The 18,829-nt window shown below is 43.6% G+C and overlaps 1 protein-coding gene across 1 annotated transcript in view; it reads left to right on the top strand.

Annotated features, from left to right (window-relative positions):
- The window catches only part of CHUK (component of inhibitor of nuclear factor kappa B kinase complex), a 54,754-nt gene that overhangs the window by 26,490 nt on the left and 9,435 nt on the right, over positions 1 to 18,829 (top strand). The window contains exons 9-18 of the mRNA XM_066600397.1: positions 2,745 to 2,877; positions 2,955 to 3,149; positions 5,217 to 5,319; positions 6,089 to 6,212; positions 6,308 to 6,459; positions 11,493 to 11,554; positions 12,282 to 12,391; positions 13,653 to 13,702; positions 14,945 to 15,041; positions 17,476 to 17,623. Coding sequence (XP_066456494.1) covers positions 2,745 to 2,877; positions 2,955 to 3,149; positions 5,217 to 5,319; positions 6,089 to 6,212; positions 6,308 to 6,459; positions 11,493 to 11,554; positions 12,282 to 12,391; positions 13,653 to 13,702; positions 14,945 to 15,041; positions 17,476 to 17,623 — 1,174 coding nt within the window. The remainder of the gene's footprint in view (positions 1 to 2,744; positions 2,878 to 2,954; positions 3,150 to 5,216; positions 5,320 to 6,088; positions 6,213 to 6,307; positions 6,460 to 11,492; positions 11,555 to 12,281; positions 12,392 to 13,652; positions 13,703 to 14,944; positions 15,042 to 17,475; positions 17,624 to 18,829) is intronic.

Genomic DNA, 18,829 nt, shown 5'->3' with positions numbered 1-18,829 from the left:
AGCCATACAGAAGTTATTCACTTACCTGCTCCGTTGCTAGCGTCCCCGTCTCCATGGTGCCGTCTAATTTCAGCGTCTAATCTCCTGATTAGACGCGCTTGCGCAGAAGGGTCTTCTGCCATCTCTTCGCTCCGGCACGAGCCGGCATTCTGGCTCCGCCCCCTTGTACGCATCATCGCGTAGCTCCGCCCCCGTCACACGTGCCGATTCCAGCCTCCTGATTGGCTGGAATCTGCACATGTGACGGGGCGGAGCTACGCGATGACGCGTGCAAGGGGGCGGAGCCAGAACGCCGCTGCTGCTGGACCGCATGAAGGCCTCCTGGAAGCGCGATGCACCGTGGGACGGGACAACACAGGCGCCATCTTAGCTGCTGAACTTTATAAGTTATTATTTCATCTCAACAGTAAGTAGGAAGCGGTTTTTAAACGGTTTAAAGGGCTGCTTTATGCCGGGGGGTGACTGGGGGAATGTGCAGATTTAAAATTTTGCGGGTTTGGCTCGGGACAACCCCTTTAATTTTGCAAATGCAGTAAGCTGAGCGCAGGAACCCTGTATGCATGCATTTTTGTAAGCATGAGCACAGTACTTTTCCATCCCTCTCACCAATGATTGACTGCCACTATATATACCTGTATACAGCTAACATCAGTTATGGTGAGGAGATGAGAACTAGAAGAAAGCTGTGTTCTTTCATAGTACTTATTTTATAAATGGCACAGTATTTTGGGGGCTATATAGTATAACAGCTCAGCAGATATTTCATGAGAATGTTCCAAGGGCCGATATACCTTTACGGAGATCGATCATGTCCTCCTATCAGAGGCTAGCTGCATAGCTCTGCAGCCACTACCCTGCTGATGGCAACAATGTCTGTCTTTTCTGGTGTTTTATAGTTCCCCCAAATGCCATGTTTTCCCTCCTTCCCCCTTACAAACTCTTCTTAGATTCAGCTCCCAGCACTGTGAATAAGTCAAGAGGGCGGTCCTGACCGCTCACTGTCAATGGGTGACGTCACATTTGATTAACAGTGGGGACTGCCCTCTTGACTTGTTCACCAAACCAGCAGCTGAATCTAAGAAGAGCTTCTACTGGGGGTAACTATACACAAAAGAAAGGTTGTGATAGCGAGACAGCGATTAGAAAGCTAAGTAATGTTGACATGACGGGGCTTCTGTAAGTAATGTAGATTGCTCCAATTGCTCCTGTATTTTTCTGCACAAATCTGAAATCTGCACAAAAAAGTAAAACTTTTTGGAAAAGCCTTAGAAGTATGACAGGGGTCTTATTGCAGCCCTTTACAGGTACATTCACACGTGGCAGGTTTTGGTCCAGATCCACACTAAAATCCAAAACCCTTTTTTTTTTTTTTTTGGTGCAGATCTTGACACCGATCCACAGCAGAATTCCACCCTTTCAGGATATAATCCTTATTGTTAGTGTGTATGCAGGTTCCCTGATGATCTCCCGGTGGTGCAGCAAGCTGCTTGAGAATTTTCCCCGCTGTCATCTCCCTGCTCGGCTTTGAATTCCCCCACTGTCAGCGCTGTGTAGGTAAGCGCTGTGATTGGATCACGTGCCTGCCAATCACAGCCGGCGCTCGATCATTCACAGCCATTCAGGGGATGACATCACTGAATGGCTGTGATTGGTATATCGAGCGCCAGCTGTGACTGGCTGGCGCTTGATCCTATCACAGCGCTTACCTACACAGCGCTGACCGGCAGGGAAATTCAAAGCCGAGCAGGGAGATGACAGCGGGTAGAAGTCTCAAGCAGCTTGCCGCACCGCCCAGGAGACCATTGCGCCAGGGTTACAGACGCCCGCTGCGAGGTGAGTATTGCATTTTTTCTTTACCCAGTATATACTCGAGTATAGCTAGGCTTATACTCGAGTCAATAAGTTTTTTTACAAGTTTTTTTTTTGTGGTAAAACTTATTGACTCTGCTTATACTCGGGTCGGCTAATACTCAAGTATATATGGTAATTCACTGAGGAGTTTTTTTTTTTTTCCTTTTTTGTGGCAGCCCCCAAAACCTGTTACCTTTTACCTATGCACCTCTACTGTGTTTATGTAGCTGAGACTGTGTCTAATAAATTTCCGTGGATTTACCTGCCATTGTGTTGGACCGATACACGGACCACAGGGAGAAGGTAAACTTAGAGTGAGGGGTCAGGTTTTGTTACAAGCCCCCGCCCCAGTGAAGTAAGTCAGTGTCACAGAATTGGGATTAGATCATCTATTCCATACGTCCCCCACAGCGCAGTCCAACACATCTTTTCATTTTCATGCAGTACTGTGTGAAAAGTAGCCATACAACAAAGCAAGAAAAACTACATGGAAAAACTAATTGGAAATGATGGCTGCTAGTGAAACTACTGAAATGACAAAGCGCTCGTTAGGGGGAATACTTAAGCATGGAAGCTGTATGGCGACCTTTAAGTTACAAACAGGTTGAATCTACATACATGGCAGCATAGTTTGTAAAACTGGAAAAAAGAGCCCCGTCCATCCAGTTCAGCTTATTATCCTGCACTGTTGGTCTAGAGGAAGGCAAAATACCCCTATGAGGTATCCTATCATTTTAGGAGAAAAAATATTTTTCCCAAATCTGACAGTCGGCGTAATCCCGGATCACCGACCCTTCTGAAGTAATCTAGTAACTAGAGCATGTAGTTATGTATTGCTCAAAGGCATCCAGACCCTTTTGAACTCCTAAACACTTCTGTCCTTTCTTATGTAGCATCATGGTAGATCAGTTGGAGACGTGGTTACAGTTGGTTCTGAACTGGGACCCTCAACAACGAGGTGGAGGTGTGGATAGCAGTGGCCGACCACAGTGTTTTGTGCTGATGGACCATATATTAAATCTAAAGGTAGGTGCTTGCTTCCAGTTCTAAACGTGTGTGAGAAGTGTGTATTGGATGGCTCATCCATTTTACTCCTTTTGCAGATTGTCCACATTTTGAACATGACATCTGCCAAGATTTTGTCCTCACTCCTGCAACCAGATGAAAGTCTGCACTCCTTACAGTCTCTCATTGAGCGGGAGACTCGAATAACCACATGCAACCAAGAATTGCTGCTTGAGATGGGGGTATCTCTTGATCCCAGGAAGCCTGCTTCCCAGTGTGTGATAGATGGAGTGGTAGGAAGAAAAATACATTTCCTATTTTAAGATCAACTTTTTTTTTTTTTTAACTTTGTAATGTTTAATGTTCTGTTAGATGGTTTCTGTCATCTAGGCAATTCTCTGAACATTATATATATATATATATATATATATATATATATATATATATATATATATATATATATATATATATATATATATATATATATATATAATTATAAATTTTTTTTTTAATTTTTTTTTTTAGAAGGCTACCACTTCAATTAGGCTGGTTTCACATGACTATCTGAAGCCAATGGCGCTTGTAACTTCTCATGCTTGGGAGTCAAAATCTGAGCAGCACTGTAGGGTTGAATATTAGCGACATATGTCTCCATCACAAATAGTTTTTTGTCTTCAGAAAAGTGCTTTTCTATCCAGTGTAAAAGACTGACTGGGAAGGAGACTGAAGAGGTCTTACATATTCCCCCCCAAAGGGGCTATTCAAGTTTGTGTCCCCATGCACTTTTCTCTGAGACGTCTGGAACCAGCACTGGATTTACATACCATATTTTTCGCTGTATAGGTTTTAGAGGAGAAAAATAGGAAAAATTATATTTTAAACTCAGACCCGGCAGTGAGGGAGGTATTACAGGAGGGATACAGAGCAGTAATACCACCTTGGAATGATGTATATAACACTCAGCAACCTGTCATGCAGGATCCAGGGAAAGCAGTGTGTAAATGTAATGGTGGCCTTATTTTTGTCACCCAGCTTTCCAAGAGCTCTGAGTGCCATGTTTAACTAGTTATAGCGATGTATCTGGTATAAATGCTTGCATAACACTACAGCTGGCACAAGAGCTGATTAACAATGTAATGATGCTTCCATTAGTTGTCACCCAACTTTTCAGGAACCCTGCATGTCACATCTCATTATGGGTGAGGTATACATTTCAGCACAATTAGGCACCAATCGGTGTATCTACAGGCGGCTCTCCTCACTTGCTATGGAGCCGGCAGTTGTGTGATAAGGAGGAAAGGTGAACCACCTGTACGTACAGCTGATTGGTGGGGGAGCAGCAGCAGTTCTTGTCAGTGTTCCCTAATCAGCTGTTAGCTCCATAGCAGGGGAGAAGAACCACTTGCACGGACCTGCGATCCTTATAACACAGCTGCCGACTCAATAGCAGGGATGGTGAGCCACCCCTACGTTACATCTAATTGGTGGAGGCAAGGGAGCAGCAGCAGTTCTCGCCAGTGCTCACTAATCAGCTGTTGGTGCAGGCGACCCTCCTCCCTGCTATGGAGCAGACATGTGATCCTTATCACACATCCGCCAGTTTCATAGCAGGGGAGGAGAGCTGCCCCTACAAACAGCTGATTGGTGAGTTCTGCAGGGAACTGCTGCTGCTCCCCACACCCCACCAATCAGCTCTTCTCCGCCCTGCTATGGATGCGGTCCTGGCCGGCAGCTGTGTGATTAAGATAAGGACGCGCAATTCTTTTCACACAGCGGCTGGCCGGGTCTGGATTTCACTACATTAGCTTTTATAGGATGCACTAACTTTTATTTTTTGCCCCCCCAATTTGGGGGGAAAGGCGTATCTTGTAAAGCGAAAAATACAGTAAGTGTAATGTGAAACCAGCTTTCTAGATGCAACTTATAAGAGACAGCAGTGTCGTTTTCTTCTCTTCCATTACCCTCAAAAATTGCTTCTAGATGTTAGTGTTGGCTAGAATGCTCATGTCCTATAATAACATAGGGCATTGTAGTAATTGCCACAGAATACATTTCCTGTTGCTTTTAGGGGTACACAAACATCAGCCACTTTATTGATCTTTTCCTGTAACTTCCAAGGCAACCTTGTTTTATTTGTTTCACCACAATGTCTTATTTTCTGGAAAATTGATTGAGCCAATGTCTGTAAGGCTGTATGAATGTAAGCGTTGTAGGTCCTGGTGTTGTGCCTTAAGCCCTGCGAGACGCCCACCGAACAGCAGAGCTGCTCACATTTGTAGGTGGTAAAATTCTTCTCCTTACATCTATGAAAACAGTTTTTTAATTAAATACTAACTCTTTTCTTCTTTTTGTGTACATAGCGAGGCTGGGACAGCTACATGGTATATTTGTTTGACAAAAGTAAAACTGCTTATGAAGGACCCTTTCAGCCAAGGCACCTATCAGAATGTGTAAATTATATTGGTAAGTGCGGTACTGTAGCACATCCTCAGGACAGATAACTGCTTTTTGTGTTTTTCTTCAAACGTTGTGGCATAATAGCAGTAAAATGTAACATTTTTTTTAAGTATATGTAATTAGTAAAAATTGGGAAAAAAATGTTTTACCAATTTAATGATTTATTAGCTGAATTTGCCTGAAGTCTGCTCCACATCCAGCAGTGGTCAGTCTCAAGTCTCACAAGATCTAAACTCTGCTGCAAGGAAAGCAGAAACCATTTTACTAGGATTCTGAGGGATATCTTATTTAAAGAGGACTTGTCACAGGATAAAATAAGTGGCTGGGTGCAGGACTATTTTTTTTAATCGCCTCCTTTCAGTAGTGGATTATTGGATGACATCAGAATTCAAAAGACAGTTCAATGTCACTCATTGAGAGTGAGTGTGGGGATCACCCACATGACACATTGACAGCGCCTAGCGCTGGACCTAAGAAGACTCCATCCAGGTGAAGGAAGGAGAGGATGTGTGTATGTCTTAAAGCTATCCACAGGAAAGGGGATAACTTGCAGATGGGTGGAGGTCTAACAGCGGTGCATTTCATTATGAAGCGCCAACTTTGTAGAAACTGTAATATAAAAGGAATTGCTTCTGTGATGTTTTCACACACTCTGGTCAGTAAGGTAGTGGACGGCTGCCCCCTTTTAAAGAGTACCGGATTTTTCCACTCCTTCTTTAGGAGATCTGTGTGTGTCTTTTAGTTTATAAGGTATCCTTTTCTTAATTTAACATAGTGCAAGATAGCAAAGCTCAGCTTCCCATACTGCAGCTTCGTAAGGTGTGGGCTGAAGCTGTCCATTATGTATCTGGCTTGAAGGAGGACTACAGCCGTCTTTTTCAAGGCCAAAGAGCAGCAATGTAAGTACAATTAAAGTAGTCTGGTACTCTTTAAGGTGCTTACTATATTAAAAGTACATGTCTGTTTTTTATTTTTGTTTTTTGTTTTCCTTTAGGCTAAGTTTACTACGGTACAATACCAACCTAACAAAGATGAAGAATACAATGGTGTCCGCCTCTCAGCAATTGGAAGCCAAGCTGCAGTTCTTTAAAAAAAGCATTGAAATTGACCTGGAACGCTACAGCGATCAAATGGCTTATGGAATCTGTGAGTTATGTAACCTGTTGTGTCACACATATTCAATGACTATAACATACATGCTTCAGCTGGGAAACCTGCTTTAAGAAGATGGCCCTAAAATGTGCTGTCGTTTTTGTGTACATAAGAAATAACCCTAATTTCTGACCATTATGACTTGTATATGGCATCACCCTCCTCCACATGCTCTACACGGTGTAATTCTAATTCTCAGTTGTCCTGGAGCTGGTGGGTGTAGACTAGCTGCTATGATGTCTCCCATACACAACATAGGGTCGTAATCCAGGGATTATCCTGATTGTCAGACTTGGAGTTGTGAAGCAATTTTTTTCCCCAAAAATGAAGAAAATTGGCTCCTATCTCATTGCGTTTTTTTATTTTTGCTTTCATATGATCAAAATTGTAAGAAAATGGTCTGAACTGGAAGGACATATGTCTGCTTTTTTTATTTTTTCAGCCTTACCTACTACGTTACTAGAAGGCGAAACCAGCAGATTCTGTTCTTTTTTTCACACAGCAGCACCACGTAGGACATAATAGAGAAGTCCTAAACAGTATTGATGCAAATTATTTGGCATGAGAGAGAAAACTCACTAATGGGGCTTATTCACACGGGCGTATTGTCACCATGTATTACGCACGCATATTTCCCGTTCGTAATGTGGTAAATGGAGGCAATGAAAGTCTATGGATTTTCATTCTTCCATTCACACCTACATTGGAACTGCAAGGTGACATTCGTATAAAACGCAGAAGAAATAAATCGCAGCAGGCTCTATTTCTCTATGTTTTGTACGGAGCACTTGAAGGGCTGCGTTTTGAAATGCTGCCCCTTCACAATGCCTGCGACAGGACAGTGTTTAATACGGAGCCCCGCTCTGCAAAGAGTGGGGGATTTAAAAAAAAAAAAAAAAAAAAAAAGTCACACTGCATGTCCGTGACATCATAATCCCGAGCATACGCAGTGCCTATTACAGCCCACTCGCGATCTCTGCTGGCAGAGTGTAGGGGCTGTGATGTACTCATATGGCTGTGTGAATGAGTCCATGGCTGCAGCAGTCTCTCTGGATCTCTTTGCTTTTTTCCTGCTGGCCTCCACTTTCTCGCCCTCCTCCTCCTCCCCAACCGCCTCTCCATAGATTTCTGTGGGCAGCATGTCTGAGTGTAGCTTGTTATCTCATTGGCTATTGAGCTGTTAAGGTCCTTTTACACGGACAGAGAATTGGCCAGTTGTAATGACCGCTAATCAACAAAGCATGGCGATCAGCGCTTGTCCTATGCTGCTCACACACAGCAGATGATTGTATGGAGACATGTGATCCTTAATGTGATCGTTCGTCCCCATACAGGTATGATTGGTTGGCTGCACATCTCCCTGTTCACACAGCAAACATGTAGCTGAGGGGCAAGCATTTCTTTGCTAAAAGCCACAGTCGGCCAACTAAAAGTGTTTGTTTATTGGCTGATTGTTGGCCCGTTTTTACACTGCCCAATGTTCAGGCAAATGAAAGTTTGAGTGATCGTTCATGCCCAGTAATTGGGCTGTGTAAAAGACCTTTCAGTCTATCTACTGTTGACAAAGATAAATTTTAGCGGTTTTGCACAGTGAGTGAACAGTTTGGGGGAACCTGATAATGGGAGAGAGAGAGGCATTTTTCTCTGTTTTGAGATATATTACAAAGTTTCTTAATAGCCTTTACATAGACCAATAAGGAAATGCTCGTTTGTCAGGTGATCACATCTTTTATGTGAGTGGAGAGATAATACTGGTATTTAGGCACTGCTCTCCATTAAATCTCTGCAGACAATGGAATAAAATTATGCAACTTCTCTTCTATTATAACAATTAAAACCAGCAGATTCACGTTTCGGGGTAGGCCCCTTCATCAGTTAGGCTGGGTAAGACATCACTCTTGGGTCTAGAGACTATTGACCCAAAAGCGCAGGTGGATCCAGGAGGCATGGGAAGCCAATCCAGGGAACAATCCCAAGACCAGACCCTCTAATACATCGGGTTTGCTCCACCCCTTTCCTTCCTCTTGTCCACATCTTTTATGAAACGATGTGGGGGTGAACAATTGTTCAGCCCATAATAGGGTCTGACTCGGCCTGGGAAAAGGCTTTGTAGATGAGCATTGATCTTCTGAATCACCACTTGTCTACTGGAACAAATTGCTTAGTATAAAAGGACCCTTAAAATCACCTATACTATATTGATTTATGCAGAGTCTGTTGAAACAACTGTGAACTTTTAAGGAAAGGCTTTGTTTCTTTTGTAAACTGTAGATGAGTCCTGAGCTGAATATACAGGGAGAATAAATAACATTTCCCTATTTAATGGTGCCTCCACATGGATGCTAAAATACTGCGTTTTTTGCTATATGGGAGAGTATGTAAAAAAGCAGATTTATGAAACCAATGTCTTTCAATGGTTTCAATTACATGTGCGATGTGGTCTCTGTTGCGATGCTGTGATAGCAAAAAATTGCGTCATGTTCTATCTTTCGGCCTTTTTTGCCTTTTTATGCACCTATGTTTCCATATGAAGCATCATATGTTCGATTTGGGTGAAAAAAGGCACGTCAACAAGAGTTTAAACGTGTCGGCGGAGTTAGCAACTACAAAGTAAACACCCAAAAATCAGAGATCCTGAACGTAACGTTGCCGCAGACCGAGGTTTCACAACTAGAGGCACAATTCCCATTCAAATGGAAACGGTCCTCAATAAAATACTTGGGCATTCAACTCCCGGCAGACACCACACAGATCTTTAAACTCAACTTCCTCCCATTCCTGTCAGAACTTGAAAAGGACCTTAACAAATGGAACTCATTGTTCTTGTCCTGGAATGGCAGGGTCAACGTAATTTAAAATGGACTCGCTACCGAAATTCCTCTACATATGTCAGGCGGTCCCGGTGAAACTCCCAAACTACTACCTAAAACGGCTTCGAACCCTCATTACAGCGTTCGTTTGGAGAGGAAGGAAGCCACGAATGCGCTTCTCACTCCTCACCAGACAAAAGGAAAAAGGGGGCCAGAGCTTGCCTAACTTCACCCTCTATCATAAAGCCTGTCTCTCAAACTGTGTGCTAGACCTAATTAAAGACAACAGTCATAAGCTCTGGGTTGCTGCAGAACATGTACTGGTCCCGGGAACCCTACGAGGAGCAGCATGGATCCCACCTAAACTCATAAAAGAGATCCCCAACATCTCCCCGTTTGTAGGTCAGTTACACAAGACTTGGACAGAGTTCGGGCAAAAAAAAGGAATGGTTTCAGTCCCTGGCCCCCTAACCCCTCTCATAACAAATCCACAATTCAAGACAACGCTAGAGGGCACATCCATACTAGGCTTACACACGTCGCCAATACCAAGAATTAGAGACGTAATGTCCAATAGGAATTTAAAACCGTTTACTGAGCTCATAGATGAGAGAGGATCCCGTCCCGGCTATTGGCTACAATATTTTCAGCTGAGGGGGTTTGTGGGGTCCCTGGCTCCCCGGGTGAACCTAACGGGCGCGCTAACGCCCTTTGAGCAAATGGCCATGTCGTCAAACATACAGAGGCACATGATTTCATCCATATACAGACTGATGCTGAATCGAGAGACAGAGGACCAAAACCCTGCATACATAGAGGCCTGGGAAAAGGAACTAGGTCACAGCCTACCAAGAGAGGACTGGGAGAGAGCCTGGACACTATGTCACAAAATGTCCTCTGCTGGTAAAGCACAAGAGTTAAATTTCCAAATTTTGTCTAGATGGTACAAAACTCCCGACCACCTACATAAAATTTTCCCCCAGACACCACCAACTTGTTGGAGATGTAACGCTGACATAGGGAGCATGTCCCACATTTGGTGGAGTTGCCCGGAAGTGTCTGACTTGTGGAAGGAAACTATTGACCTATATAATCATATCTGTAAGTCACATCTCAGACTCACGCAGGAGATGGCCCTCCTCTCAGTCCTCCCAGGAACTATCAAAAGTATTAAACACAGTGTCCTTAGATTCTTCATACTCGCAACCAGAAGGGTCATCCCCAGACTCTGGAAAACCACGACCCCCCCCCCCCCCCCCTCGAGGGATGTGGGTAGAAGAAATAAACTACCTCATGCGCTTCGACGAGCTGAGGGCGAAACTCAGGAAGGATTCTACCATACCTGGCAGACGTGGACCACATTCAGGTCCTCTGAACGATTTAAGGTCTGGGTAGCTACGGGCCGTCCGTAGAAGACATTGGTAGACTCCAGAAAGCTCCCGGAAGTTGAGTGGCTCTTCCGGGGGTGGGCTCTACCACCTCAAATCGTGCTCCAGAGATCCACCACCTCCAGCTCCCTAAGCCTAACCCCTCACCTCCCCCCCCCCCCCCCCCACCTATCCCATACCACCCTGTCCGTCAATTATGTTTTCGTTACAGTTTAAGTTTTGATAAGTTAGGGTAGTATTCAACTGCCTGATTAGGAAGGAAGGAAAAGAAAAGACGCATAGCCAAAGTCTTGTAATGTAAAGAATTGATTTTCCTTTGTCTGTGATACTGCAAGTCAATTCAAATCCATAAGCAAATGACAAATGTATGTTAATGCCAGTAAAAATATGCGAATAAAAATATTTTGAACGGAAAAAAGGCACGACAACGTACTTTACAACGCAGACAGACATTTGCCCTATCACTGCGTTTTTCACTCGGCCCAAAACGCAAATGCCTGTGTGGAGACACCCTAAAGCATAGGCCTCGAACTGTGTCCATGCCTGTGATGCTATATACGTTTTAGAATCTTTTTTAATATTTTCATGCTAAGGCCTAACAATAGGGGTGTGTACGAACATCATCAATCTCAACTGATAGGAAGTTAACTTGTTAGATGTGTAGTAATTGTGCACAGTGAATCTTGTGCTATGCCATACCATTTGATAATTTCTAATGTCTACTCTAAAATGCACTAAATGCTGACATAACCAATGGGTTTTTATGTTAGATTTTACAATTACTATTTGTGCAGTTCTACAATATGGTGAATTTAATTTTGTCTTTCAGCATCTGAAAAGATGTTGAGAGCCTGGAAAGAGATGGAAGATCGAGCAGTGGGCTGTGCAAAGGTACCTTGCTTTTTTTCTAAAGAAAACCCATTTTCAATATGCACACTATTTATAATGGAAGAGAATATTCACCCTTAACCCATTTCTTGTCAAGAACATATCTCATACATCCTTTGGGAAGACACGTCAGTAGCCAAGGAAACATGAGATATGTCTTGCTACTAATGGCTCTATCTCGGGCTGTATTGCAGCTACAGCTTTAATCATGGTGTTGATTTGAAGCCAAGCATGTGAAGTGGAAGCTGTGTGTTTCTGCAGCTCTCACCGCTACTGTGTGTATACCAGCTCTACCTTAGGCTAGATTGCGGCTAGATTCGCAATTTGTTTTTGTTTTAGTCCAGACTCTTGTGATCTAGCCTGAGATTGTGCAAGTTCAGCCTGCCTTCACTTCATCCAGGTAGGGGGAGAAGAGGCAGTGGAGGATGTGCTGACCAACTGCAGGGAAAGAAGGAGCCATATAGATCCTTCTTCTGTCTGCCACTATATAACTGTAGTGGATCGCAGGGAGAGGGGCGGCATGGACTTTAGTTCATGTCCTCTTCCCATGGTGGTTTTGTATTAGAAAGACCAGAAAACTGTAGAACAGTATGTCAACTTGACCTTACATTTCACCCCACCTACTCTATTTATTTTGCTTATGCTTTGGAATATATGTTTTATTAATCTGCTTTCATCAGAAAACGTATAGGTTGTTATGTGTCTCATATGTTGTCTTGTGTACACATAGGCTGGAGAAATTTCCTTTCTGGATGACCAAATAATGGGCCTTCACACAGAAATTGTTGAACTGCAACGGAGTCCTTATGCTCGGAGACAGGGGGATGTGATGGAGCATTTGTAAGATTCAGAACTGCAAAATTATTGTTTTATTCATCTCTTCCTTAGGCCCAGCTCACAAGAGCAGGTCGGGTTCTGCATGCAGATAACTGCAGCGGAAGACATGTGAATGATTGCGGAAACAAATTGTGTATGTGTGCGGCTTTCCACACAGATGGACAGCGTATCATCTGCGCGGAAAACCGAACGCAAGCAGGGAATGACATCAGAAAGTTGCCCAACCACCTGGAAACAGCCTTCTATCACTCTGGCGACATTTTCTTGTGTCGTTGTGGTGAGATGTTCTCAGAGCCTTCTGGATGGGCTGCTGCTCTCCTGGCTTGGCTGATTTGTACTTGTTATAGAGATAATATAAACCACTTAAAAAGAGCCTAGAAGCATAAGCGGAGGTTGCAGACAGTCTGGATGGGGGTGTTGCTCCCCAGAATCTGTCTTGCATTGTCTGCCCACAAATTCCTGCTTTTTTAATTTCATTTGTATCCGGTCTCCTAGCAATGTGCGTACGAATCCGCTTCCATTTGCAAAGTTAATTGAGTATACACTCCAGAACGAACGCATCCTTAGAGATAAATGGAGCCCACACTGCGGAATCCATGGTGTAATAAAGCATGCTGCGATTTTTCTTCTGCTTGCAGAATCCGCGATCACTACCTACAAGTGTGAGCGACCCTGCGAAAGTCCATGCATTTCAATGCCCACTCATTACCGCGTATCATATGCGTGGATGGTGTTCGCAGAATCCGCAATTCGAATCCGCAATTCAAATCCGCTCGTGTGAGACCGGACTTTTAGAGAGAAAAAAATGGATTGCCCTCTGCTACATTGTTAGCCATTTTGCAAACAGCTGGTTTCAAGACTCTTTGGTAAAGTTACTAATTAGGACCTGTGGTATCTTGCAAGTTTCAAGAAGTTTGGGGATTTTCAGTATTTAATTTTTAATTTATTTTTTTTTAGGCTAGACTTAAAAAGCGAGCCTGCCCAGTGGTTGCATTCAAGATGTCTGCACACATGTAATATTTTTGATGGGCATTGAGGATGTAGCTGGGGATATTGCTTAAACAGAAAAAGGCTGCAAAAAGTAAATAAAATAAAATAGAAGGAAGGTTGAATTTCATGACTGTATTAGTTGATTGGAACCTGGAGTGTCTATAAAACACCAATCATATACATTACTCCTAGTGGTATATGGAGTTGGTTCTGTGCAGGGCTTTTATTACAGCATTGCGTAGGGTACCTAAAACTTATCTATATCTTTATTTAGGGAACAGAAGGCTATAGAATTATACAAGCAATTGAAGCCACGTGCTCCAGGTACAGTATCTCACAGCTTACAGTGCAAAATGCGTTTGTCTGAGACATTAAGGCTGCCTGTCCACGGGCGATGCAGTATCCCACGGCAGAGATCCGCCGCGGGAACCGCCGCCCGGGAGCAGGAGCCGGCAGACGGGTTTCCGCTGTCAGCTTATCTGACAGATAGGCTGACCGCGGAGAATCGCGGCAAATCACAGCATGCTGCGATTTGCCGGCCGCGAGCAGAGAATTGCAATGAGAGCGTTCACTGCATTCCCCGCAGCCGGATTATCGCCACGGGGAACGCAATGAAAACCCGCCCGTGGACAGGCAGCCTTAAAATACTTGTTGAAAGCAGGGAATGCAATAAAGTAACAAAATAAATCCCTGTCTGCTCCAGCAGCAGCAGTCTGTCCTACAGTGATGTCCAATGTGACCGCTGCATCCAATTTCTGCCCTCTGTGGTCATGTTCTCACTGAGCTAACATCACCATGAAGGCAGTGATTGGCTGCAGCCATTATGTGCAGGAAAGTTGCAACAGAAACCAGTGAGACCACCGAAGTGACACGGCTCTCAGCAGAGGGAGGGTCACCCGATTCATAAAGGTGCTTTCACAAGGAACCGATATCGTTCATCTGAGCGAACGAGCAAATGATGTTTGCTTGTTCGTTCGGCCACTCAATTTGGACACAAAGGTAAATAGTTGATTGTTGTTTTTTTTTTGTTTTTTTTTGGGGGGGGGGGTTTTAGCAGGATCGTTTAGTTCTTTGTACCAGTAAATGAGAACAGCTGGACACTGTGTTTTAAACTGATTGATTAGCAAATGTGCCAACAATTATTCTTATACCTGCATGAAATGAACTTTAAACAAATGATGATTTGTTTGCTTATCGTTCAGTCGGTGGCTGTGTTTTCACCCTGACCAACTATTGTTCATTTTCGCTCGTTTAAATGCTTTTTTGAACAATAATCGTTCAGTGTAGAAGGGCCTTAATACTTATATTATCACATTCCGTGCTTTCAGCAAGTATTAAAGATAGTCTGTCAGCTGGAACGTGCTGTCCAAAATGCAGGCATCATGTTATATAGCAGTGGGAGCTGAGCAGACTAATATATAGTTTTATGGGGAAAGATTCAGTAGAACTTGTATGTATTCATTTATATCTGTGCTCAGTCTGAGCTGAACAGTCCAATGGGCGGAGCGATCAGTGATTGTGCCAGGAAACCCCTTTTAAAAAATAATTGTTAATTCTTTCTTGCAGATAATGCCTACAGTGATAGTACAGAGATGGTTAAAACAATTGTACTAACTGTGCAGGGTCAAGATAAAGTTCTGAAGGAGCTTTTTGGACATTTAAGGTATTTATGTCTGTGAGTAACATACAAAAGTGATATTTGTCACTTTTAGAATCATATAATAAATTGTAGCCTGAAGAACAATCGGATGCAGTCACAAGACATAAGTTTATATTCTGGGCATCTAGAACTTGGCGTAAGAAGGCATAAACCTTCGCCCTGTGTTTAAAGTGGCGCTGCGGTGGCAATCACGGCAACACTGTTGTAGCGATGGCTGCTAACATGGTTAGCCAGCCTATCACTACCTGCCGCTGAGACCAATCACAGTGGTCCTGCCCTAGTGATCATAGTGATTGATCAGTCAGCACTGACTGACCAATCACAGCGCAGCAGCCAGAGTTTGCACTATTTACAACACTCTTTCTCTCCAACCGCCACAGTGTGTCGTCAGTGGTTGAAGAGAGAGAAATCTGAGGAGAGACTTGTGTGCAAAGAATTAAAAATTATAGTAATCGTCATTAGTGTAGTATGATCACAATATTTGTGTAGTTGGTAAAGTGTTATCAGTCAGTGTAGTGTTAAAGTCCTAGAATGGTAGAGTTGGAAGGGACCTCCAGGATCATCGGGTCCAATCCCCTGCTCAGTGCAGGATTACTAAATCATCCAAGATAGATGTGTGTCCAGCCTCTGAAGACTTCCATTGAAGGAGAACTGGCCACCTCCTTGTCTAATACCTAATTTGTGTCTCCTCCCGTTTCATCCCATTGCTTCTAGTCTTTTTTTTGTACAGATGAGAATAGGGCTGATGTCTCAGCACTCTGAAAGCCCTTCAGATATTTTTTAGACTGTTATTAGTTCTCCTCTCTGCCTTTTTTTTTTTTTTTTGCAAGCTAAATATTGCCAGATCCTTTTAACTGTTTCTCATTGGACATGATTTGCAGACCGCTCACCATCCTGGTAGCTCTTCTCTGAACTTGTTCCAGTTTGTCAATGTCCTTTTTAAATTGCAGTGCCCAGAACTGGACACAGTATTCCGGATAAGGTCTGACTAAGGCCACTTTCACACAGCGGAGAAAATCGCGTGAGATTTGTTCAATGTGAGACGCACAAGTCTTGCATGAATATGAACCCCATTCTTTTGCATGGGGTCCTACACGTGTGATTTTAATATATTTTTACCCACATCGTGATGCTTGAAAAAAATCGTGGCATGTCCTATCTTTGGGCATTCGATCGGAACGCCTTTCCCATTGTTTTCAATGGGGCCGACAAAGCATTGCACGAAGTGTGAGGTGCATGCGAGTACGATGCGAGGTTTCCCATTGTAAACCATGGTAAACACTCTGTAATCTTCCACTATAAACCGCAGCGAGGGATCACTACTTTCCTAAGGTGATGCAAGGCGTTTTTAACGAAAAAAACGCCTCGCATCTTCGGGAACATCACAAATTGGTGAGCACAATATCGGGCCAAGTTTCATGGCCAGATATCACACTTGCCTTTGTGAAATTAGCCTAAGATAATTGCCTCATGTGATCTAGACTCTGCTTCTCTAAATACATCCCAGAATTGTGTTTGCCTTTTTTGTGCTGCATCACACTGTTGACTCATGTTCAGTCTGTGATCTTTTAGTATACTCAAGTCTTTTTCACATGTACTGCTGCTTAGCCTAATTCCTCCCATTCTGTATGTGCTTTTTTTTTCAGATGTAGGACCTTGCATTTCTCCTTGTTAAATACAATTCTGTTTGCCACCACCCGCTGTTCAAGCTTGTCTAGATCTTATATGTTATGGTTTACGTCTATACAACTTTGTCTCTGACCTATTTGGAGAGTCTTCATGTTGATTGCCTAGTAGTGGTGTTGCAGCCTTAGGGGCCTTTTAGAACAGGAGTATTTATATTGACATGCAGTTCTTCAACTGACATTAATTGGTTCAACCAGGCCTTATTTAACACTTTCCAATCCACTATCTGAAGTCTTCCTATATTCTGATTGAAGCTTGTACAGCTCCAATGTCAGAAGACATCCGACACGGTATTCTTACCGTCTGTTGCCAGCCACTCCGCTGTCGGAGCCTCTCTGGCGCGCACACACTGGCTTTAGACAGCAGATGCCACCATTGTATAACAACAAAAAGAGAAAGCCTTTTAGGAAACCCTAAATCCAATGTTAGATTGGAAAGGGTTAAAGGTCTCACAGCAAGGGGATGAATACATATGCTCACAAGTTTTCTTTGTTTTGTTTGTGCTTTTATTATTCCACTATAACAACTTGGACCATTTTGTTAGGTCCATTACATAAAAACTAAATTTAAATTCATTTTAAAGTAATGCAACATAAACAGGAACATCACCAAAGGGGCTGAATACTGCTGTAAGACACTATATGCCAACGTTGCCCTGTGTAATCTTGAAAAAGCACTTAAAAGCAGTAAATCTAGTCAGTTATGTTTTACACACTTTTCTTTATTTGATTCATATATTTTGTTTCTTTAGCCGACTTTTAGGCCGTAAACAGAAAATTATTGATTTACTGCCTCAAATTGAGATGACTGTAAATGACATAAAAGAAGCGGACAATTCGCTGATGCAGATGCAGGCCAAACGGCAGAGAGAAATCTGGCACCTTCTTAAGATAGCTTGTGTAAGTATGTTCCTTGAATTATTAGAAACCGTTTTCTACCCTTTGACTTGGAGCAAGGATATAAAAGTGGTTACTATCACTATTTAGAGACTGTCTTTTTGTTTGTTTTTTTTATCCTTTCTTTTCCAACTAAAGGCTCGTCACATCGGCATGAAGGCTGTACATCTCATGTTAATACGGCCTCCCTTGGAATCTGTCTTTATCAAAAACTGCGAAAATATGTGATACATGAGAGTTCTTTTATCAGAAACCATATAATCTAGGGAAATGATTTGAGTACTGAGGAGAATCTCACGCCCCTCTATGTATATATACTGTGGAGAATCTCACGCTCCATTGTGTGTGTCTATACGGAGGAGAATCTGGCGCTCCTCTGTGTGTGTCTATACGGAGGAGAATCTGGCGCTCCTCTGTGTGTGTCTATACGGAGGAGAATCTGGCGCTCCTCTGTGTGTGTCTATACGGAGGAGAATCTGGCGCTCCTCTGTGTGTGTCTATACGGAGGAGAATCTGGCGCTCCTCTGTGTGTGTCTATACGGAGGAGAATCTGGCGCTCCTCTGTGTGTGTCTATACGGAGGAGAATCTGGCGCTCCTCTGTGTGTGTCTATACGGAGGAGAATCTGGCGCTCCTCTGTGTGTGTCTATACGGAGGAGAATCTGGCGCTCCTCTGTGTGTGTCTATACGGAGGAGAATCTGGCGCTCCTCTGTGTGTGTCTATACGGAGGAGAATCTGGCGCTCCTCTGTGTGTGTCTATACGGAGGAGAATCTGGCTCTCCTCTGTGTGTGTCTATACGGAGGAGAATCTGGCGCTCCGCTGTGTGTGTGTCTATACGGAGGAGAATCTGGCGCTCCGCTGTGTGTGTGTCTATACGGAGGAGAATCTGGCGCTCCTCTGTGTGTGTGTCTATACGGAGGAGAATCGGGCGCTCCTCTGTGTGTGTGTCTATACGGAGGAGAATCGGGCGCTCCGCTGTGTGTGTGTCTATACGGAGGAGAATCTGGCGCTCCGCTGTGTGTGTGTCTATACGGAGGAGAATCTGGCGCTCCGCTGTGTGTGTGTCTATACGGAGGAGAATCTGGCGCTCCTCTGTGTGTGTCTATACGGAGGAGAATCTGGCGCTCCTCTGTGTGTGTGTGTCTATACGGAGGAGAATCTGGCGCTCCTCTGTGTGTGTCTATACGGAGGAGAATCTGGCGCTCCTC

This window comes from Eleutherodactylus coqui, chromosome 4 (assembly GCF_035609145.1).
Source record: "Eleutherodactylus coqui strain aEleCoq1 chromosome 4, aEleCoq1.hap1, whole genome shotgun sequence".
Taxonomy (NCBI): Eukaryota; Metazoa; Chordata; class Amphibia; order Anura; family Eleutherodactylidae; genus Eleutherodactylus; species Eleutherodactylus coqui.
The sequence above is the reverse complement of the archived record's forward strand: the minus strand, read 5'-3'. Positions and strand labels throughout refer to the sequence as shown.